Raw genomic sequence first — 25,079 nt, 5'->3', positions numbered from 1 at the left:
AATCATTAAAAACCACTTGAACATGCAACAGCCTAGATGGATATACAAGTGCTGATACTGTGTTTCAAAAGAAATATTTCATACTCTATTCAAAATAAAAAAGTATATGTTCTATATTTGAATATCAATAGGCAAATCTACTGACCTGTGGCATGATACAAAATGTCCTGTTCCACCGTTCAGGACACATCTTGTTTTGCCATACAACTCATCCTGTTTCACCACAAAACATGTCCAGTTTCACAATAGAACATTGTCTGTTTCACCATACAACTGTTCAATAGCTTTATCTACTTTTCTCAAAAGATATCATTGTCCATATGGGGCGGTGGGGTTGCCTAGATGTTGAAATCATTCACTCATAACGCCAAAGACCCGGGTTCGATTCCACGCATGAGTACAATGTGTGAAGCCCATAATTCCTTTGAATACTCTACCTCTATTACATCATTGCCATAAATTCCTGTTTAGACTGTCAATCACACCATAAGTTAATATAAATATAAATATTAAGTTTTGAGTTAAATCCTATCTCTGACAGGAAGCGCAAATGCGCATGCACAAGATGGGAAACCACTTCTTTCCTGTGTGTCCAGATTTAAACAAGCAAAAAAATTTGCTCCTCACATCTGAACAATTGCTTAGGCTCTACACTATACATCTTCAAGTTTGGGATGTTGCTTCGATGAACTTATTGGAGATCCACACCTCAGATGCCAAGCATGCAGAAAAAGTTCACGCTCCCCCAAATCTAGATGTCGTTACTGTAAATTCGAACATTTGTAAAAGGCATGGGGCAAAACCCTGATGCAAAGAGAGCCACAACATTGGCTAAATGTCCAAAACTGCAACATAAAGTTGCAAAGAAAAAGTGTCTCTTTCTAGCAGAAAACCAACTTGGGCGCCGAGGGACCTCACTTCGCCTGAAGAAGGCTGGTCACCTTTCCTCTGAACACCATTTCAGTTCATTTGTTCCCTTTAAACATGCAAACTTTTTCGGAATCTCATCAACAATCTCATTAACAGTCAGTAAACTAATCGGTCAACAGATGCAATCAGTCACTCAAGAGATTTTACAAATAAAAAACTGTCGCACAAAATACAAAGTCACTAGCAAGCTCCATGCATGACATAACACCTTACAAGCTGAGTCAACCAGGTCAGACACATGGAAGGTGATTAACAAAGGTAAACGGACAGAGCTTCACCTTATTACAAAGGCCATGAACGTGAACCACTTACTACCCACAAACATCATGATAACAGATCACAAAAGAAACATGATAGCAGACATGACAAACACCATCATGCAGATTACAACCGTTATAATACTTCATCAGTCAGTATTGACCTTGCCTAGGTGAACACTACCAAACTGACTGTCGTTCATTTCCCAATGAACGTCAGTATGTCACGTTATCACGTAAGTCAAACTGAGACATACAGAACTACTTCACAGGAATTCCTCAGGGTCTAAAAATAACATCAAAAATCATTAGGGAAACTGACAACATCGATTCAGGTTACGAATGATGGGGCCAGACAGATAATGTTGGTTGGTTGGTTTGGTTGGTTTGTTGTTTAACGCCGCACACAGCAAGTATGGGTTGCTGAAGATCTATTCTACCCCGGATCTTCACGGGTCGACAGATCATGTATATGGCAGGGCACCGAAATGAAGCCTCCATTCAAAGCTATGACAGAGAATGCTCCACACTGTAGTGTATATTGCTTCAGGAAATCCAACTGCGCCCCCATTTGTAAAACCAAGGCATGTCACTCCAAATGGAATGTTTAGGACAGATGATGTCACGACATCACAACTCCCTGCGTTGATATATACTAGCCACATTAAGAAACTGTGCACGGAGAAAATATAGATATAAGGGCACACCCTCCATATATGAAATATAGGTTTGAACACAGCAATTTTTGGAGACATTCAAACGCTCATGCACGTGCCATGCGATATGACGTCATTGATGGGGGCCTATGGACGTGCAATGTGTTACTGCACGTGGATCCTGTGCAGCTGTACACAGCATGTGCAACTCAAAATTCGCTGTCACTTTGGAAAGCATGATCTGTGGTCATTCAAAAATTCAAAACTTTTCAGGCGCAGACACAAGCATATCACAAACAAATCATGCCAAGATTGACAGCTGCACAGCGTCATGAAGCCATTGGAATGATCCGAGAGGGAATGAGGCAACAACAGGTGGCAACACATTTCCAATGCCATCATAACACGATATCGGCATTGGTGAGGCGTTATCAGAACACAAATGACGTTGCCGACCACCCACGTTCAGGACGTCTCCGAGTAACGACGCCAAGACAGGACAGATGGATTCGAGTTACACATCTCCGACACAGGTTCCAAACGGCAGTAACGACGTCCCAGACAATTCCTGGACTGCGCCGTATTCATCCCAACACTGTCAGGAATCGTTTACATCAGTACGGGATTCGACTACGATGCCCTGCCATACGTCCCATCCTGACACACCGTCATCGAGTCAACCGTCTAAGATGGTGTCGAAATCATGTTCGTCTTTACAGATGAATCGAGGTTCAACATTTCCCACAGTGACGGGCGCCAACGTGTCTACCGGCGTTTGGGAGAACGTTATGCACGCAACTGTATTGTGGAGAGGAATCGTTTTGGAGGTGGCTCTGTGATGATTTGAGGTGGGATAACAGCACGGCACCGAACCCCTTTGGTGTTTGTTCAGGGCAATCTCACCGGTGTTGGCTACAGAGATCAGATTCTGAGGCCTGTGGTCATTCCTTTCCTGCAACGTCATGGCCCGGGATCGACATTTCAACAGAACAACGCTCGTCCTCACACGGCTAGGGTCGCAATTGATTTCCTTCACCATAACAATGTCATGTTACTGCCATGGCCTGCAATTTCTCCAGATCTCTCCCCAATAGAGCATGTGTGGGATGAAATGGAGCGCCGTCTTCCACGTCCTCCAGATAACGTCCGTGACTTGGCACAGGATTTGAGGAGGATATGGCAGGCCATTCCCCAGGCCTTCCATGCCCATTTGATGGACTCCATGCATCGCCGATGCACTGCTGTGATTCACGCACAGGGTGGTCATACCCGTTATTGACTTTGTGACTTTGTCGTATGACCCCCTACTCCATTTTGATCTTCTGACGTCATCGTAACAGATGTTGTTCAGGTCCCGTTGACATTTTCTTATGGTCCGATCATTCAGCTGCTACAGCGTCTGCATCATTTTTTCTTGCTGTGTTGTATTTCAATCCAGAATATATTTTCTCCGTGCACAGTTTCTTCATGTGGCTAGTATAGTTCGCTTCAAATAATTTAACTTTGATGTTTAATGGATAGTTTTGTTATGATTTATGTATCTGTCAATATGAGGATTGAAGTTGTATTTGTTGACATTCATCAGCTGATGAACGTCAACAAATACAACTTCAATCCCTAATTGACTCTGTCCCTGAAGACATATTTAGACCTAACAACTATTCTATCAGAGCCATTATCCAGGAGTTATATGATCTCATGCCCGCCTTTCAGCTCTCCATAGAGGAGTCTACTTCTGAACCAAAAATGGAATGAGCAGCTTATGTGGAACCCAAAATGGAGTCAGATACATTCTGTACCCAACCTTTCCCTTTCTATACAAATGACGTCATTAATGAGATCAACTCATCCATGAAGGCTTCTGGAGCATGCAATATCAGACTTGGTCTCCCACCTATCAGTCAGAACTCTGAACTCCCCTCTTCCTGAACGCCCATCATCGACGATGACTATCAGGAATTGCCTAGAGACACTCGACTAAGACGTCTGTGGACTTGGTGACATTCAAAGATTTGGATCATATCAACAAACAAGCTTTGAATATTAATGCCTACATTAATTGGGTCGCTGTGGGTATCAGGCATATCATTCCACCGGTCAACGCTCTTGAGGAATCATTTCCAGATGCTACAGTCAGGTGGTCAGGTTGGGTTGATATAGGTCATCGTATCCCAATTGCGTGGAACGATGCTCATGATATCAATCACTGGATTGTCTGGTCCAGACTCAATTATTTACAGACTGCCGTCATATAGCTGGAATATTGGAGAGTGAGGCGTCAAAAAACAAGCAAACAAACAAACTACAGCAGGAACAAGCAACCATTCCATCAACACAACAGAGGCAGTGGTAGAAGTTTCTCCAGAGGGGGCCCCTCAACACTAGTTACACTATTCCATCTCGCCCCAAATCTCCCAATTCTGTCGACCTAGTTTCCACATGGATCACGATTACAGATTACCCATTTTCAGAAATACGCCCCTTCTGGGCCCGGTTTGGGGTCACCTTCAAAAGTTTACTGTACATTGGAAGCAGATCACGGACGATTCCTGGCTCCTCGAGGTGATAGAAAGAGGCTACATGTTGCATTTAATCAATCATCCCATAGGTCCTCTGTTCAATCTAAGAGGGATATAGTTAGAAGCAGCCAACTTAGCCATCAACAAGCTGCTAAAGAAAAAAATCCATTATAGCGATAAAGGAATCGGACACCACCCAAGGATTTTACTCTCTAGTCTTCCTAGTTCCAAAGAAAAACTCTGCAGAAAAGTTCTCAACAAGACAAATTTAAGATGGAATCCGTCAGGAAGTGAAGAAAGTTAAGACAAAGAGATTGGATAGTGAGCATAGATCTACAAGACACTTATCTACACTTTTCCATCCATCCAAACTACCGTCACTATTTCTTTCCCTTCGGCATTTCCATTGCCCCTTGGTTGTTCACCAGGATTTTATCTCCCATCATCAGCTTCGCTCATCAACTCGTCACGATATGGTTGAAATACTGCCGATGACGTTAAATATTAATTCACTCACTCACTCATCAAAATCTTGTAAGACTGTATGGCTACATCGACGATCTCCTGTCTGCAGACCAAAACCAGCTACAGATCAAGAAAAACATCATATTCCTCAATAAGATGCTCACATATCTGGGATTCCTGGTTCATTCCACAAAGTCCGAATTAATTCCCTCCCAACACACTGTCTACATATGGGCAAGATTCAAGCTCAACAAGAGTATTCTTACCCATCCCCCAACCCCCCTCCCCATAAAAAGACAGATAGAAAAGAGTGAGAGACACTAAAAGTACTCAGCCAGTCGACAAGATCACGGCGTTGGTGGATGTCATGCCTAGGCACCCTTTCCAGGATCTAACTCTCACAGAATTGGATGAATTCTACCAGAGAACTAGATCTAGTCTAGCTAACTCAGCCTCCATCAGATCAGGTGTCAAAGCTAAACTGGTGGCTACTTCGTCAAAACATCATGCCAGACACACCTCTATTTCCCATCTCCATTCTGTCACCTCTAAACAGACGCATCAGGCGAAGGATGGGGAGCCCACATGGGTGACGGCACTTTACAGGGGAAATGGCCAAACCAAGACAGGACATCATATATCAATTGTCTGGAAATGAGAGAAATGAAGAAATTAAGACATAGCACCATTGAAGGCTATTGATCAGCTCTCACCTCAGTATTACAGCTTGATGGTCTACCTATATGTACTCACCCTGCATTAAATTGTCTCATTAAGTCCTTCGCACTGGAAGACATTAAAGTACAATGGACCTTCCCCAAATGGAACATATCCATAGTTCTGTCAGCTCTAATGAAGCCTCCATACGAACCTATGAACAAGGCTACTCTACTTTTAGCGTCAAGGAAAACAGCTTTTCTCCTTGCTATGGCCATTGCAGCACGACTATCAGAGCTACAAGCCATAGATGCCTCATCTATTGTGCATGAAAAAAAAGATCCTTACCTTAATTCATTGCAAAAAAACAAGCATAGGCACTTGGTCCCTTAGGGCATGGGAATACACAATCCCGGCACTAGGTGAAAAGCGTGTACTATCCAGGCAAAATCCTATGTCACTCAAGAACACAGAAAGCGGAGAAAACGGCTACTGTATATGACCGCGTATAAGCCGAATTTTGAGGACCAGAAAAAAGATTCTGTAGAAAGGGGTCGGCTTATCCACGGGATACACTTTCATGATAGTATTTTTCAGATCGTGATCTGTCAGAAACATCGCCTGAATGACGGTCATTCAATGTGTTCATAGTATGATAGTTTATTTAATTCAATTGGATTAACATACAATAGTGGTGTAAAGGGGGTTATAAAAGTTGGTATATTTTTACTGACTGACGTTTTCATCATGAGTTTTAAACGAAAACGCCATGCTTACGATGCTGAATTCAAACTGCGTGCAAGCTTTCATCAGAATAGGGGGCACAAGTGGCCCAGTCGTCTAAGGCGCCGCGATTAGTAGTGCAGAGTTGCGTCCCTGAGGCAAGCCAGAAACCAGTGAATGTAGGTTTTCATCCTGGTTCGCTCCTAATTATGTTTCTAGGTTTGTCAACACCATACCCATGCTCGTGGGTTTCACCGAAGTGGTAAATGTTTAATACTGTATCACTTCGGGCAATATAACTGTAATACTGTTAAAAGCTCACTCATCAGAAAAGCATATTTCCAAGGCTACTGTGGCAAGCTCACACAAACACCAACATGGGGAAGTTGCAGAGCTCACAAAACTAGAGCTCTTGCCACAAGTCTTGCCACATGGAACTCCATCTCCATAGAACAAATGGTCGTGAGCTGCCAATAGAAGTCCCACAATACAATTTCAAACATTTACCTATGGGACATTCAAATGGATCTAGAGTGACTATTTTCTCTGGGACCGTTGGAATCAGAGATCGATGGGAAATAAGTAATATAAAGGTTTCTCCTTAGTAGCCATGGGTGTATCATTGAACTGACTTCCGTGCACTGTTGTTGAAGGGAGACTCAGCAAGCTGGAATAATGGTAAATCCTGTTAATATATCACTAGAAATGGGAGGATATATGAAGTCATATAGAAAATGACTACCTATAAAAAAAGACCTAGCAAGAGGGTCTTGTCTGAATGAGGATTCATGTAAAATTACACGAAGTATGTCAATAGAACCTTAGAAGCAGCGTAATTGTCTGGAAATACCGTAACCGGAAGTGAGGTCATAAGGAATGTGAGAGAAAATGATGTCAGAACCACTATAACATCTGTCTAGCTCTAGGATATAAAACCACTAGGTTCCCACAAGTAGACATCATACAGCCTTATTCAAGGAAGCGGAAATACAATGCAGATCACCTCCTGTCACCTCCAATATATATTTCCCATTCAAGTTCTGCCAACTATCTTGGGAAACCCTCTGGTGTATTCTGGCAATGATGTAACAGAGGTAGGGTATTCAAAGGAATTATCAAACAATGGTTATCATTGTGTATAAGTCTAAGAATACTACCTCTATTACATCAGAAATTAGTTCCTCCCATCCTCACAAATAATTGGCATCTAGTGGATGAGGTTATTGGATGAAAGTAGTGATGGTTTCGCAACTATATAGATAGATTGACAGTGAAGAAGATGTCTGTTGAAAATGTAAATAAATTTGTTGTATGATTGACAGCCAAACAGGAATTTATGGCAATGATATGATAGAGGTAGTATTCTTAGAATTATACACAATGATAACTATTGTTTGATATCTGGTGTCCCGTGCCATGATATTGCTGGAATATTGCTTAAAGCGGAATAAAACCATACTCACTTGCTCACTCAACTGATAAATAGATCACAAATCGAAACTCTTTGTAAATTCAGAATTTCTCTTCATAACCTAAAGGTTAGTTTTATCGAAAAGATCATTTTGATGTATCAGAACTTGATTGTATTTGTTCTAATTGTTTTATGATGCTTTTGAAGAGGAGCATTATTTATGCTTTGTTTGTGAAAAATACTCATCACTTCGTAGTAACATTTGCAATAGAAAAGTAAACAAATCTTAATTAATGTTCTTCAGTTTAAAAATACAATCAATCATGTTGCACTTTTCTTAATGCATATGTTTATAATATAGCATATAACTTTGTGACACTAATTAGATTTCCATACAAACATATCCATGTTTTATTTTAGCAGCACATTTATACTTTCCCTGGAAGATATTAAATCTTAAAGGTATTTTATGAAAGCTTTAATGTAGTATTATGTTCACAACACTGGAAGCTTGAGATATGTCCTTTACTATTAGTACTTTTGGCCATGTGGCCTTTATACTGAATCAACCTCTGAATCTGAATCTGAGACATCCTGATACAAAATCTGTTTCATGACATAACATGTCCTGTTTCACCATACATCATATAATTTGACTATCAGTAAGCAGACAACTAATTCACCATGCAATTATCTGGAATACACTTGTGTAAAGCTGAGGTATATTCCAAGAACATTTTGTTTACACTTTCTACATTTTTTGTAAATCCCCCACCTATTGCATGCATAACTTTTATGGTACAACCATACAATCAAATACTTAGAAGAAACATTCCAGTGACAACACGCCCTACCGAACTCCATTCTGCATTCAAAATATACATATGCTGTATATTATTTTAATGTCACCAATTACTTTTAACCAATTTTTGTGTTCTGTTTTTCTGGGGTTAGCCTCCCTCTTTTTTACATTTGATGACATTTTGTATGTGCATTGCCTACCATAACAGTTCAAAATTTCACAACAGGACAACCACACACACTATGGTTGAATGATATGTAGACAATAACACCAGCTCATGAAATCTGACAACAATACAAGTTATTTGGCTATATTTGAGTGTCGAACATATTTTTTATAATACTATTTATCTAATAGCTAAATTGTAATGTTGTAATGTTTAGTACAAAACTATTGAAAATCGCTGTTTACGCATCAGTGCCCAAGACCAAATTGTTGAAAATGTGAAGGGATCGGAAGAGAATAACAAAATAATTAGCTGTAACATACGGCTTCGTCAGTATTTCCTTTAGTTTTAAGATCAAAATGAGATGAATTTAGAATGGAAATAAGATTTTAATTTGAAAAAATATTATTACTAGCTTTTTGTAAATGTCACTATATGACTAGAAAAAGGTAAAAGGGGTTCATACCAATGTCATTATGGCTAAAACACAACTGGGAGGTTAGCTTCACAGAGAATTTGTACAGACATTGTAACTTGCATCATGAAGGACAAGATTGAGAAATCCTATCGGTGATGTATATAGAGAAGATGTGTAAGGCGACGCTGCAGACCCATGACAACATTATTGGCTGAATAGGACCCCAGCCACACAATCACCAGTCATCAGAGTGTCAATAACTGGATTGTCTGGTCCAGACTCAATTATTAACAGACTGCCGTCATATAGCTGGAATATTGCTGAGTGCTGTGTTAAACAACAAAGAAACAAATCATACTGACCAATTCATAAAGAGGCTAATCCAGAGATCTAGAGAAGAAACTTCTGCAGACAACCTGCCTGACCATATACTCTAGAACTTTTCAATGTTCGAAACCATGAGAACCATCATGTACCGGTCCACAATTGGTGGATAAAACTGTTAAAATAGAAAATAGTATAGTTTCAAGAGATATATAAAAAGTTCGAACTTTTGTTTCAAGAGTGTATTGTTTTGATTTACGGGGTTATCTTCACTCCATACACATACAAAATGTAGGAGAAACTTGCAAATTTCCAAAATTTAGAGAGATATTAGTTTCCAGTAATAGTTGTAAGATAGTAATGAACAAATTGGGAACACATTACATCCATGAGTGAAGTGTGACACTAGATGTTATGACCGCCAATGATCTTGAAGTGTGTTGGGTAAGATGGGAAATTTCAAGGTTGATGTTTTTGGTCAATACACCATGATTTTTCAAACATGCAATCACTCGATGAGGCACACTGTGTATGAGTCTCCAATTGCCAATTTGAGTGAGTTTGTCCCATTCCCCTTGCAGCGCCTGGCCAAGTTCAGCCGCCCACGTCTCCTTATCATGACCAAGACATGGGTATGGGGGAAAGGCGTGGGATCATTGCTGGTCATGTCATTCTATGGATGTTCTTGCCATCCCACACCAAAACTGATCCACTGCCAAATCTGTCATGAGGTCTCAGGTCAATATTGGCTTTACATTCACTTTGACATCGCCAGACATGACCATGCCTATCAGGGAAGAGAAAAGTGAATCGGGACTCATCTGAAAACATGACACTTGACCAGTGACTATTACCCCAGTTTCGATGTTTTGTGCACCATTGACGTCTGTTAGCAATATGACATCACAAGGGATAGCACAATACGTGGCCATCAAGCATGGAGCTAAACTGCATGTATACGATTTCTGATTGTCTGACCCATAACTCATACTCAAGTAGCCTGATGAAAGTTCCAACATTTTCATAGAATATACAAAATGTATCAGTATATCCTCAGTAAAACATTTTTCTAACTCTCAGTCATTGTTATCCAGTGATTTTTGCTGCAGGTTGCAGTGTGTCAGGAGAAAACATGGAGGAGCCCTGGGAGCTGACCAGTCTGAGGGAGGAGGAGTTGGAGGAGTTCTGTGTATACATCGTCCATGACCGGCCATGTGAGAGTGTTGTTGGTCCAAACAGAGCTCAAGCATCTCTTCCAAGAAATCTAACACTCAAACCTTCAGCAATTAATCCAAATGTAGGAACATTGTTCTTTCTACCACAAGTGTTTTGGTTTTCGTCAATAGAAAAGGCAGTCTTTGCTTGATGATAATTGTAAGGTTACATATATATATATGAATATATCTCGAAAGAGTTGGGAAATTAGTTCAGTTCATCTAAGCTAAATAGATAGGCAATAATTAGCTCATGTTATGTATGCTTGAAATCCCACGATATAATGATTTGAAACACAGTTACCAAGACACACTGACCACACTGCAGGAGAAAATGCCCTCGCCTTGAGTTTTCTGGATCAGAATAGGTCCCTTCATAGAATCCCCAGTTAGTGAAAATGACAACTGAGTGTGTTCCACAATGTACTCATCAACAGAAAGACCAAGATGTGACCTAGTTGATTGTGTCCATAAACCTTGGTGACATTTTTTGTAGCTCACAATATCAACCAATGGCATATATAGTCTGTTTGGTCCACACTCAGCTGTTTTAACATCAGCTGTAATATAAATGCTTTTAGCTAATGGTTTGTGTGAGCTAATGTCAAGATCGAGTTGTGAAGTTGGGCTATATCAAAGTTCAACCAATACCCAGTTTTGCTCCAAAATATAATTAACAGTGTTAAACCTTTATATATAACTAGACATGGTTAAAACATCTCCTAAAGGTATCTTTAGGTCATTCTGAAGGTTAAGACCGAAAGAAATGTTTGTATAAATGTTAACTCAAGAAGCATATACTGAAAGTTGGTTCATGTCATATTTGCCGTGGGGCCACAATCTTAAAAGGTTTTAAGTGACCTATGTATAAGATCAAGGCCATAACTAAGGTCATAAATAAAGCTGGGTACAATATGTGAAGCCCATACCTGCTGTACCCTGCCGTCATATTGCTGGAATATTGCTAAAGTGGCTTAAAACCATACTCACTCGATCATAAGCAAGCATGTTTGCCATTTTCACCACAATGCTTCTTTCTGCAGACATCTTAAAGTCTTATTTATGTAGTGGTTATTTAATTTGAATACTTATGTATGACAAGTGCAGTAGTAATGACCTACTGTCAGTGTTTAGCAGATGCTGTTTTTTCAATGTTACTCTGAATTTTATCTGAGGATTATATTTGTTATATTTTCTGGATATCCCTTGAGAATGCTCTTGAAATATTTGTCATTGATATTGAACGTCAAGTCAAGGTATGATTGCCTGACCAGAAGTAATGTCATTAGACTTTATGTAATGTCGTTACAGCTCATTATGTTAGCTGGAAACAAGGTGCCTTAAACTCATTTGAGGTTGTGGTAGGCATGCATTTCATCAAACCAAAGGTAATGTTTTAACACTGGAAATGTGTGTCAGCTTGTTAGGATTCTGGTAATTCTAGAAACGGCAGTGAGGGGATTGCTTCTGTTTTTGCAAGTAGCTGCAAACACTTTTCTTGTTTCTTTATGTTAGTGTGCTATGTTTTTAGCAAAAGGATAACATGCTCATTATTGTATTTCCCTCAAACTTCTAATGTGCACAGACATTCCACTGATGCCTACAGTGCAGTGGCATCACAGTTTGAAGAACATTGCACTGTTACTCCTATTCATTCTTCAGCAACACACAACCTATTGCAAAATGGGAATTAATTCACTTTTTGTTCAATATTTAATGCCACATATTTAATGATTTGACGGTCTATGAGATGAGGTGAATCTGGATTTAACGTTGCATTCAAGATTATTGCACTTACATAGTGACGTGCATGCATCTGTGTGTGTGTGCATGTGTGGCTGCTTGTAGTTGTCTGAACTAATGTAGATTTTATAGTACTATCCCCCTGAGCTACCATGCCGCAGTTTAACATGAATGCCTCACTCAGACACTGTATACTACCTCCGAGGTGACCAGTCCTTGTGTTAGCCTAAGTGCCAAGCTGGGTAACAACAAGTACCCAATTGTTACGTCTTTTGGTATGATGTGGCCGGGAATCGTGCCCTGGTCCTTCCACTCTTAAGGCAGATGTTCTATCCACTAAGCCTTGGAGGCAGTCCATAGTCTATACCTCCAGATAATAGTAAAAGATTGACTAAAAATATGCCTACTGTTTTGTTGTCTTTTGGCAGGGTTGTCAAGAATTCCCTTACAAGGATCTTAATTAAAATAATTGCTTTGACTTCTTTCAGATTTGGCATATGCCAGACAGAACATCTGTCCTCAACGTGATGTTTGATGTTGGTGATATTTTTATAGTCAAAGGAAATAAGGGCCAGAGCTAGGCCTAAATTATGGTAGAAACTGCACAGGAGAGTCGTAAGATGAATTCCTGTGTGTGCATACATTATATACATACCGGAAAGAGCATAAATAGACTCAGGATGAAATATGGCCATGACATAATTCTTTCTTGATACATGTAATTCTTACGAACCTTCTACCTCAATTACATCTCTGCCATAAATCCTGTATTTTGGCTTCAGTCACATAAGTGCAATAATCTTGGGCGTGGGGTTAAACCCCATTTAACCTCACCTGGCTTCTCTGACGCCCGAACACCATCTATTCACAGATTCAGATTCAGGATGGGGAGTCAATATGGACGATCTCATGGTACAGGGATCCTTGAATGCTGGAGAGAAGAATTTTCATATCAACTGCAGGGAAATGTAGGCCATCTATTATGCCATCCTGGAATGGAAGATACATCTTTTCCAATCATCCGTCCTCATAGCCACGGACAACACAACAGTAGTGGCCTACATTCAGAAGCAGGGAGGAACCAGATCCAGCTCCCTGATGACAGAGACTACATGATTGTTTGCCTTGGCAGACTTCTTCAATTGCCTGATGGAATCGAGACATATTCCCAGGAAACTGAACATCCTTGCCAACAGCCTTTCCTACCGGGGGGAGAATAGTAGCAACAGAATGGACACTACATCCCCAGATCTTTGTTTGGATAACCCCTGGATTTGCCACCTGCCAAAACAACCAACTTCCGGTTTATGTCAGTCCAGTTCCCAACCCAAGAGCTCACCAGATCAATGCACTATCGATGGATTGGATGGGTCTGTGTGCTTACGCATTGCCACCATGGTTGCTCCTAGACAAGGTCATCCACAAGGTGGAAGAGACCGATTGCTGTTAATAATGGTGAATTGTGGGATCTTCCGATCGCTTCACACATGATTCTTCGAAATTTATTAAAACAATATGAAAAGAAATTTTGAATAAAATAGTGAAATAAATTACAAACATAAGTCCTGATATATAGTGAACACTTTTTATAGCCAGACAGTGTAATTACATGATTAAATTGCGTACTTCAGTATGGATTTGTTGACATGGTATTTCCGGTGTTATGTGCTCACGGTAATGTCTTTGTGTACTATCGGCACTGTTACAGAAACCTTTCAAGCCCATGGCAAAAGCTACCTTACTCCAAAAAGCCAGGAAAACTTCCTTCCTCCTAGCCATGATGACAGCCACAAGAATCTCAGAACTATATGCCTTAGACTATTCTAGTCTGAGATCGCTTCCAAACTTCGTAGCCAAGAATCAATCTACCACAATGGGACCATTGGGCCAGAGGCACTATACCATTCCTGCCTTGGGACCAACAGTAGATCACCCAGACAGGCTCTTATGCCCATCAGAGCTCTCAAGTTCTATCTCGTGGCGCAAACTATCATCCATCAATAGTTTTTCCCCCTTCTATCGAAAAAAAAGGGGCGGGAGGGCAAGGATCCGACACCAGGAGCATCAGATTGATTATTCTGTCTATTAGGTGTAGGATGGATTAGAAGCACCTTGTGTATCAACTGCCTCCAGTAGACATCCAGTGACATCACCACTGGAAGTGAGAACATAACCAGAAGTGATGTCAGCACCGGAAATAACAGAACAAGGTCCATCTAATCAGGAAATTACATCTTTGGCTTAAAATTGACCTTGAGAGACGTCATTACCTAGGAAAAGGGAAGTGACATCACAACCGGAAGTGATGTCAGCACCGGTATTAGTGTCACGAATCCAAAATGAACAAGAAATGACGTCATTAAGCAGAAATAGATTAGAAATGACGTCATTAAGCAGAAATAGATTAGAAATGACATCATTATTACAATCAAGATTGGCAAATATATGCTGGTGAAGGTATCACATATTTGACTGATTCTTGACACATTTCTGATTTTCAGGTCCTCGGGGGGAATTTCAGAGGAAATTATCTCAAGTTAGGATTAGAATTAGTAAACAATGGTTTCAAGAAGAGATTACTGTCAATTACACTGGGAGTTACTAGAGGCAGATCCCACCGGGTCCCTCTGTTATATTCTGGCAGAGATGTAATAGAGGTAGAAGTTTCGCAAGAATTATCGAACAATAGTTATCATTGTCTAAGAATAAGACCTCTATTACATCTGAAGTACTCCCACCCACCTCCCCAATTCATTTACCTCTAGTAGTTAGATGTGGGAGGTTGCCGCCATTGCTTACATCATAGTTTGGGTGGTTACGATGCTACTTGGCAACAACTAGTTCTGTGTGTTACTGACAGTGAATAAGATGTCTGTTGAAAATCTGAAAATTTTAGTTAGTGTGACAAAGTCAAAATAGGATGTATGGCAGAGATGTAATAGAGGTAATATTCTTAGAATTATTAACAATGGACTAATGTTCGATTTTGAACTTCATAATCTTAAATTGTGTTGTAGGAGCTTGGTGTTTGGAGTGTGGACTATATCCCACGGGGAACAAGATTTGGACCACTTGTTGGACAACTGTTTGAAAAGGAATCAAAAATAAACATCAAGAAGCACTGCAAACATTTGTGGAAGGCAAGTTACATCAATGACAGATCTTAAGAGCAGGCATATTTACATAATTTTACATTCCCTTTAATATGTGTGAGTTATGTGTAACTCTGAAACAGTCACACAGGGATACTGTCATGTGAACAGCACATGCTGCACCTGGTATATCCTCTTTCTCGATTTGGTCAGACACCTTCCTGAATTTACCCAAGTCATGAGAATAAAAGCAACAAATGGAGAATTCATTGTACAATTCCAAGTACAATATCATAATATCATAAGCATGTGTTTGTGAATCACCATCAAATAGTGATGATACCAGGTGTTCATGAAAGGTGAGTGTATCCTGCTCACAAAGACGTGCATCAAGTTTGGAAATGTCATCTACATGTCTACCTTAATAAATTTTGAAAGTTTGAAAGTTGTGACCTTGATCAAACAACTTATGAGAAATCTTCTTTGAATACTTGAAAGCATACTCTAATTATACATCAAATGTTGTGAAAGGGAAACACAAAAGGTTGGGGCTGTTGGAATATTTTATGTTAAAATATCTATAAAAAAATATTCTCCATCATAAATTATGTACATGTGTTTCTGTGTGTACATTACATGACTACATTATGTTTATTTTAGTTCCATTTAGTTGTTAAGATATTGTCTACTTCTTCAGTTGCAATTAACAACCACACTCTCCTCTATTGATGGGTACAATTTTCACATTCTGCTCACTTTGATTTTTTCCGGGTTTGCAACATCGCCTTGGACATATTTTTTCCAATTGTTTTAGACAAAAGATAAACTATAACTTGATGTCTAATCTAAAATATTTTAAATATGTCTGAACTAAAACATTCACATAAAGTCATCAGAATCTTGCTGTCGACGGTATCTGATAAAAGCTTTCATGAATATTTGTGGTATATCTAAAAACATGATCAGCCCTTGCCCCATCACAATTTTTTCTTGAACGCCCCCAAACTCAAAGCATATACCTCCTCTATCATACTTAATTAAGAATAAAGTTTTTGAAACTCACAAATGGGCTTGCCGTGGGCGACTTAGTATAAGGCTCTGTCTGTACATATGTACATACCAAAGATGTTTTAGTAGGTGATCTCCAGAACCTTTGCGCTGATTATCATTCAAAGTTGGTGCCAGTGTGTTATAGGTATGTCAGCAACCTCCAGTTGTTAATGGTGATTTTGACCTCATTACGGGATCGGGGACATGGGTGGCCCAGTCGTCTAAGGCGCCACGATTGTTGTGCAGAGTTACGTCCCTTGAGCACGACAGAAACCTATGATTGTAGGTTCGAATTCCGGTTCGCCTCGATTATGTTTCTAGGTTTGTCCGCACCATAGGCCGTGCTTGTGGGTTTCACTGAGGTGGTCTGAGGCCTACATCACTTCAGGCTTTCTTCCCACATTAAGCTGACATGCTGCGTTATAACTGGAATACTCTTAAAAGCGGATCACTCATTACAGGATCAGGGAAGCAATTTTCTTTTTGCTTGCAAGATATCTCCAGACCCCCGACATCAGCATCTGTAAACATCTCAGAAACCAATGGACTAATGGGGCTGAAATGTCACATGCTTCTTCCCACCAATGAATGACACCTGAATCTGTTCAATAAGTTTCAACCACCTCCATGATCTAGTGGTAGAGCATCTGCCAGGAGAGCGGAAGGTCGGGGGGGGGGGGGGGGTTATCCCTGGAGGTGTCATACCAAAAGACATTAAAATATGGTACTTGTTGTTACCCTGCCTGGGACATTTGGTTTATATGTAGTTAAAAGTGGGGCTCAACTACCAGTTGTATACCTTATCTTAAGCATGACTTTGCCTTTTCTCCACATCAAAATTGCTGTCCATAAGTGCATATCCATATGCTCCGATAATATTTCTGCATGTTGTTTGTTGTCCTTGAGACCAGCACACACAGATAACCCCTACACACCCCAACTCCAATTGATAGGTGATGTTGTCGTCAATATTGTTTTTGTGGCCTGGGGCTAACACCCATGGTGCATGTGCTCCGCATTCGTGCTTATTTGGACTGTATCCTACTTTTATCAACATGATTTTGTGTTACATTCATTATATTCTTATGATTTCACTTTGTGTCCTTAAATGGCTCAATTCTATGTTTTTTGCTATGTTTTGAAGAGCAATTTAGGATTCATATCAGCACTATTACAGTGATAGCTGGGGTTACCTCCCTTCTACCAAACATGGCCAACTGCCAGAAGCCCACACTCATGCCTAACTAACAGATGGGTGTGTACACCGGTACCGGGCTTCTCTTAACACATTGACTCTAGCCAGTTATTGTGTCAACCTCCTCCACCTCTCACTCCCTCTCCAATTGGTTTGTCGGTTGATGGGTTCTGAGCTTTTGTAGCTAACTTTGCTGGATGGAAACAGAGAAATGATTTTTAAAATGACTACTTTATCTGCTTAAATGCCTGAACTCAGGACGCCAATTTCTTTGGTCCTTGTGGTTGAACCACCTGATTTTACAACCTCTGACCTTGACTGCTGGCTCAATAAACATGTGTGTCCATGTTTCTCCCACATGTCACTGTTTCTCTACCATCTGATAGAATGGATCGCAAGGTTCATCTCCATCTAGTGATTACTTCACAAAGAAGCATCCGGTTGATCATTCAGACACTGGAATGTCTGAACATTGACAGCTCAAGGCATAACTTCTTTTTTATATTTCTCCAGTGTCAAATTCGCCAGCTTTCACTGTGGATGCAGTGCCCATAAATTGTCCGAGGATAGCATCAGCACTCTTTCGAATGGCCGTTGGGGCAGCTGACGGTGGAAGATCAAGTTGGTCCTGACATGGAAGAGCTCCTCCTTTGTCCTATCCATGCTTTGGTTTATTTTGACAGGATGCAGACTTTCTGGATTGGCAGGCATCGCCTTTTCCTTCCTTGTCAGTCCCAGTCATCAAGGGATATTACCAAGAATAACATTGCCTCTTGTTTGAAAGAGACCGTTTCCTTGGCTTAGCAACTGACTCCAGATTTGTCTTGTTTCACTTACATGCTAGGGATTCATTCATCATTAAGCAATGACTCTCTCTGATGACAATAGGAGGGATGTATTTTGACTTTCAGGAAACAAATTAATCAAACAATGAGGAAGAATTTGAAGATTGGTAAATCCTCATTTATTCAATGTTATTTTATAGTTGTTCTATCAATGGGGTTGTCAGGTACCCACTGAACCATTCTTCTCTATGTGGGATTAAAACATTTAATATTGAAAATATTCATTACATTAAGAACTATTGAATGTATACTACCTTAAACCCGATGGTGTATCTATACGTAGGCCCTCCCTGTCCACCCCATTTTGATTGTGTATGGATAGTTGGGGTTGGATTCCACATGGGAATCAAACAATAATGATGGGAGGTAACTCTGTGTACTGGTCTCAAAGATAAAACAACAGCAGAAGGGGATTACAGTTTTTATTACAGGAGCATATTGATATGCACTTGTGGACATCACTTTTGAGTACAATGAGACATGAATTTTGAGAATAATGAGCTAAACCATTGAAAGTTGTGTTTGGAGTGGTATAAATTGAATAATTTCCTTAAGTTTAAACACCATTTCAAAATGTTCCCATCCTTGCAATATGTTAAATTTTGATGATTATTTGACCTTTGTACTTTGAACCATGCATCTCCTCAAGAAGCCACATGACTTGTTTCATAGGTTTGATTTCAAAAGATATTTATGTCCATTAATCATTCACATTTGTAAGAGATGTAATAAATTTGGTAGATGTGTTTGTTAGTAGTGGGGGCTCAAAATGTATGTTACATTAATTTTACAATATTTGTATTTTAGAACTTGTTTTGACCATGCTCTTAAGTTCTCTATAAATGCCTGTGTGGTTCAGTAAGCATCATGTCTTCTGAAATTGTCAGACTAAGGGAACATACGTGTTTCTTCCTTTGATGATGTCATATTTTGTTTATATCTATAGAATTATTAACTGTTTACTTCTCATTCACGTGAGCTACAGTGCCATGGCACTATTTTCTGTTTGTTTGCGAAATATCACAATAAACAATAGATTATATTCATGTGAGATAGAAAGGTCATTTAGGAGAGTCTGCAGACCCCACTTAATTACTGTGAAAACATAGACCATATTTTCAAGATGACAGATAGCATTTGAATGATTTGGATTTTGCATAATTGCTTCAATGATGACATCCTCATCTGGTTGACATTATCACAATACAATTTGTTCACATTTGTTCGTGCTTTTTTCTAATGTACCCCCAGATCAAATTATAGAAATTGGGTAACATAGGCAAATGATATTCTGTTGACAATCACTCTAAAAATTTATTTGCTCTACAAGACAAAAGCGTTTAGAGATAACTGGACCTCGTTGTTCATACCTGATGATTATTTTGGCCTTAATGTTTGAATGGTCAGTTAAGATAAACAGTAGTACCAGACATTCCAGATCCAATTTATGTTTTTCAGTGTGCTGAGACTTTAATTATTCCATAAATTTCCATCACAAATCAGGTTTGATCAAAATGTCATTTTCATAAAAACGATCAGTAGAGTAGTAGTACAGGTGAAATATGATCCATACTCAATAGACATCATTATTGTGTCCTGTTTGAAGTGACAATGAAATAATTGTTTCTTTCCCTGTTAAGAAATTCGGGGATATGATTTGGCCTTGAGATTTTCACTAATTTCATGGACATAAGGATTTTTCGGTGAACCGAAGGACATTTGTTTTATTTTGGTATTCAGGAATGCAACAAGGCCAATTGTAAGTGTAAGCAAAATGCTAGGGTGTTTGGGGGCATGACCCACAAGAAATTTGTAAAAATGAGATGCTCTTAAACACTATTTCTTGCATTTTGGGACTGTTAATGTCAGATTTTATTTGTAACAAATATTTGCAATTTATTTATTATAAGTTTTTATTAGTAACATATATATAGATCTATGTGTTTTACCAACACATTTTTTTACTTTCATTCAAGATACATTTATGATGACAAATGAAATTTGAACATTAAAACAAATTGATAATATTACTTTTATGTGTTTTTACATGTTCATTGGTAGTATGCGATGGTTATTCATTTTTTCATATTTTAACACAAGCTATCATTGTAATAAAAATAATTGTGAGAGCGTGGTTTGCTTTTGCCACAAAGTACAAATATTTTGTGATGCACTTACTTTAAAGGGCTCTCTGCTAGTCTGAGTGAAATACCAGTAAGTATAGTTATATACTTTCTGGTATTTCTTCAAATTATTTCATAAAGGTTTCGTTTGTTCATTATTGATATCTCAATTCATGATGAACACTTTGAACTGAACATTGAACACACCTTTTAACCTTTACCACAACAATGAAATACACAATAAATATAAAGTCATCGGCAGAATTGCAAAATCTTGATGTTTGTTTGTATTAACGTTTGTGACAAACCAGTTATAATTAAAAAGATTAGGGCAAAAGTTTCTAGTAGACAACTAATAAGCTTTTGGTTTGTCAAAAAGCGCAATGGGATGTCCTGATGATTTATAATCACCTTTGAATCCTCGTTGACGTTCTATTTTAACAATGTGCATCATGTCAACAAAGGGACATCACTCTCACAACTTGATAAACCATCTACAACTAAAATATCAAAGTGTGTCAAGATTCCGATTTTTAAGTTAGACAATAAATATCATGAATACACAATGCTATTTAGAAAGTGGTCAAATGTAACATATGTTATATTTGGGATAACACTTTCTTAGTAAAGTACAGATTCTCGTACTTTTTTGGGTTGAGTCCCGTCTGGGATTCGAACCCACACTTGTGATCTAGACTACCAGTTGTCGGACTTTCATTTTTGTGGAAGCCTCGGTGGCTGAGTGGGTTATATCGCTGACTTTGTGTGCTGGCGATTAGGTGCCTCACTCTGGCAAGTGTGGGTTCGAATCCTGGACGGGACTCAACCCCCCAAAAAGTACGAGAATCTGTACTTTACTAAGAAAGTGTTATCCCAAATATAACATTTGTTACAATAAATATCATGTTCGACCATGTAGAGCTTGAATTAATAATTTACTGCATAGATGGTAAATTGAGGTTTACTTTTTAAAAACAAATTGCGCTTTGCTTTAGGTGTAGGTATGCTTTTCTGCCACAATGGTAGTGTTGCCCCTGGTATTACATCATCAAACCTTCATAAAATGTTTGGATAAAACAGGATAAAACACATCCGAGGGTTGTTATGATATTTAAAGACCGCCTCCGTGGTCTAGTGGTAGAGCGTCCGCCCGGAGAGCGGAAGGTCCGGGGTTCGATCCCCGACTGCGTCATACCAAAAGACGTTAAAAGATTGTACTTGTTGTTACCCTGTCTGGCGCTCGGCATTAAGGGGCTAAAACAAGGACTGGTCGGCTCGGAGTCAGTATACTGTGTCTCAGTGAGCTAGCACTATAAATCGGCATCAGTCCGGACTAGTACAAGCAGCCATGCAAACACACACACGTACATGCACGTCACTATATAAGTGCAATAATCTTGGACGCGACGTTAAACACCATTTCACCTCACCTCACCTATGATATTTAAAACCCGCACCTCGTGGATTTTCCGAGGGAAAGGCTTAAACAACCTGAGAGGAAGTATTTTATCTTACTTTTAAACCGATTTTGAACCTTAAAACAACATTTATCAACATTTTTATGTTTCGAACATACTTTCCATGAACTTAGGAAACAGGCGTAAAATATCTGTTGCTGGCGTACGGATCTTGAAAAGGACATGCTAAAAAGCAGTGTGGCTTATCAACACCTTTGAAGCTTTGTGGTACACTTACTGGGCTACAGATATGAAGGTTGTGAGTTCGATCTTCAGGAATATAAAAAAAAAAATTGTCATTTAATTTTACATTTCATTACATGTTACAATCTGAACAGAAGTTATATTAATAAAATACCCAGGACATTATATAAAATCCCTGGGATATTATAACACATTATATAGCAAATATGACTTGAATATCCTATAAAATCCCAGGGATATTATATAAAATCCCAGGGACATTACAACGTCCCTGTTTATAAGATTTAACCCGACTGGAGAACAATAGGATGACGTCACCGGAGGTTTATAACTCATTACAATTTTACACTTTAAAAGGAATTGTATAATGTCAAACAAATGATATTATCTACTATGATGAGTTTAAATTAGTATGTCATGTTATGAGTATCCAGTGATAATACATACATTAATATATGTGCAGTCACCTTGTGAGATCAGTATGTGTTACTTCTTCCACAGGTTTTTCAGCATAATGAGGTGAAACAGTTTGTGGTGACATCAGATCCTGTGTTTAGCAACTGGATGCACTATGTCCAGCAAACAGTGGCTGAGACAGCTGGACAGCACAACTCTTTGGCTTGCCAACTGGACAGTAACATTTACTTCTACACTGTCAAATCAATCCCAGCCAACTCAGAAATTGTTGTCACTTACAGTCGTGAGTATGCAGAGAGAATAACTACACCACCAGTTAAAGATGACGTCATGTTGTCATGGAGTAAGTGAACTTATTATTTCACTGTTTGATGGGACCAACCATTTGACATTCTGAATGGTCACTCTTGATCAGGTCATTTAAGTGGTATCATATGAATATATGATTCTACTTAAAATATGACGCATATTCTAAAACATATTTTATAGGGATACTAACACGAAAAAAAGAAGAAGAAATTCTTCCACTTCCACAGTGTTAGCGAGGTAGGATCCTGCTGAAATTTGTTCAGTAAACTTTCCTTGCTACAAAGCATTTATACAACAAAAATAGATAGAAAAGGTTATTACACTTCCAAAGACAGATTTGTCATGTTGTCAGGATGCAGAATGTTGTTTTTGTGGTTTCTGTGGCAAACATTCAGGTCAGTCAAAGTCAGTTAAAATATCAGACAGCTTTAAAAAACTGTAAAATTCTTCTTTCAAACTCCTACAAGTTATTTAGAGAATTGCTTTCATGTAAGATATTACATTCTGATGCAATATCCTTGTGTGTAAAAGTATGTATTAGAAAATAGATATATTGATAAACATACTTATTTGACTGACATTGTTAATAGAAAATATAGAATATTTGACAAGTCTAATCTAAGGGGTTACTGATAAGTAAATAATGTATGAATGGTTTACTTACTTGGAAACTTGAAACCTGTAACAAATTTATTTAGTAATCATAAACTTGATCATGTACCCAAGTTTATCACTTAAAAGCTCAAAAGGTAATTTTTGGTTTTCTTAGAGAGAACTTTTTTGAATTCATTAATTAAGTAAGCTTTTTTTTGAGTGGAAGAAGAGACCAATAACATATTTCTCATACCGAAAATCCTAGCCCCACCCACCCCACAGAATGTTAAATGATTGGTCCTTTACCAAGCCAAACTTTGGACAGAATCAGATGTTATGAATTGGGGCGAATATTGCCCTGCTGCAGGCATCATGTTTAGGTAAGATGTTGATATATTGTTCACGATACATTGTATTGTAATACAGTGTTGATTAAGTGATCCCCCATCATTTACACCAGTGGTGTTTATATAACTTCATGCACCTTGTCCAACATAATATGTATCCCCTTTGGTGTCTGAATGACACATCAAAGGTTGATGCATTCAGGCTACTTAAGAATAAAATATTATTAATATTTTTGTATTTATAGAGGTTTAAAAGTAAAAATTTGTGTGCATACGGTGTAAATTAGCACAACAGTTGTTTTTTACATTTATATCTCAATATATAAAGCGCAAAAAAACATATTGAAATCAATTCTTATAAATAAAGACGTCAACATTAATAAATTCACAGACTGCCTGTTTCATCATTAATACAAAAAATAATATAAACAAGAATATAAAATCAGTGACAATGTTCAGTCCAATAATGCAACACAAGCCGTGACCATTCTATGAGTTTATGGGTTGAAACTATTAGCTGTGAATATGGTGCATATAGATATTAATGTCATTTTAACTTTTAACTGTCTGTTCTCAGTCTAGCTGGTCGTGCTTTTTGTCTAAATAGTTATATTTTTATCCCTGTAGGATATTAGTACATTTTTGTACATTAGTACAAGTTTTGCTTTACCATCATGATTCTTTTCAAGAAGTGATAAACCATAAGCCTTTCAATAGTTCATCATAATACTTTACATCGGTATCAGGCATGCATTGAAATGGTGCAGTTTGCTATTCAGGATATTCAGAATGTTTTGTTTATTTTGTGTTTCTGTTTTATAACTCATAAACCATTCAATAATTATTCAAAAAGCATTGTTTACAAATGTGGCATGCCTTGAATTGGTGCCTTCTGCCATTCAGGAATTGTAGATGTTTATTTTTGTGTTTCCAGGGCAACATTTTGGACTCAGGTTCAAACGCTGATAGGAATCATGTCAGGTGTAACCCATAAACTGTTTTTTATTTCTTTGTATACAAACACACATCAGGCAAGTGCTGAACTCATGCCTTTTGTTAATCAGGACATAATTTTGAATGATGATGGGGTTCATTTCCATAGTGTAGGTTACAATATTTCTGTTTGAAACTATGTATGACCATCAGGCATGCAATGACAAG

General features: G+C 38.6%; 1 protein-coding gene across 1 annotated transcript in view; it reads left to right on the top strand.

Moving 5' to 3' along the window:
• The window catches only part of LOC139474144 (PR domain zinc finger protein 1-like), a 90,333-nt gene that overhangs the window by 50,233 nt on the left and 15,021 nt on the right, over window positions 1-25,079 (top strand). Inside the window, exons 2-4 of the mRNA XM_071257028.1 lie at window positions 10,438-10,625; window positions 15,303-15,425; window positions 22,753-23,011. Of these exons, the coding sequence (XP_071113129.1) occupies window positions 10,438-10,625; window positions 15,303-15,425; window positions 22,753-23,011 (570 nt within the window). The remainder of the gene's footprint in view (window positions 1-10,437; window positions 10,626-15,302; window positions 15,426-22,752; window positions 23,012-25,079) is intronic.

Source organism: Haliotis cracherodii, unplaced genomic scaffold, assembly GCF_022045235.1.
Source record: "Haliotis cracherodii isolate W230 unplaced genomic scaffold, xgHalCrac1.p SCAF_3, whole genome shotgun sequence".
Taxonomy (NCBI): Eukaryota; Metazoa; Mollusca; class Gastropoda; order Lepetellida; family Haliotidae; genus Haliotis; species Haliotis cracherodii.
Note: the sequence above shows the minus strand (reverse complement) of the source record. Positions and strands in the feature narration are given on the sequence as shown.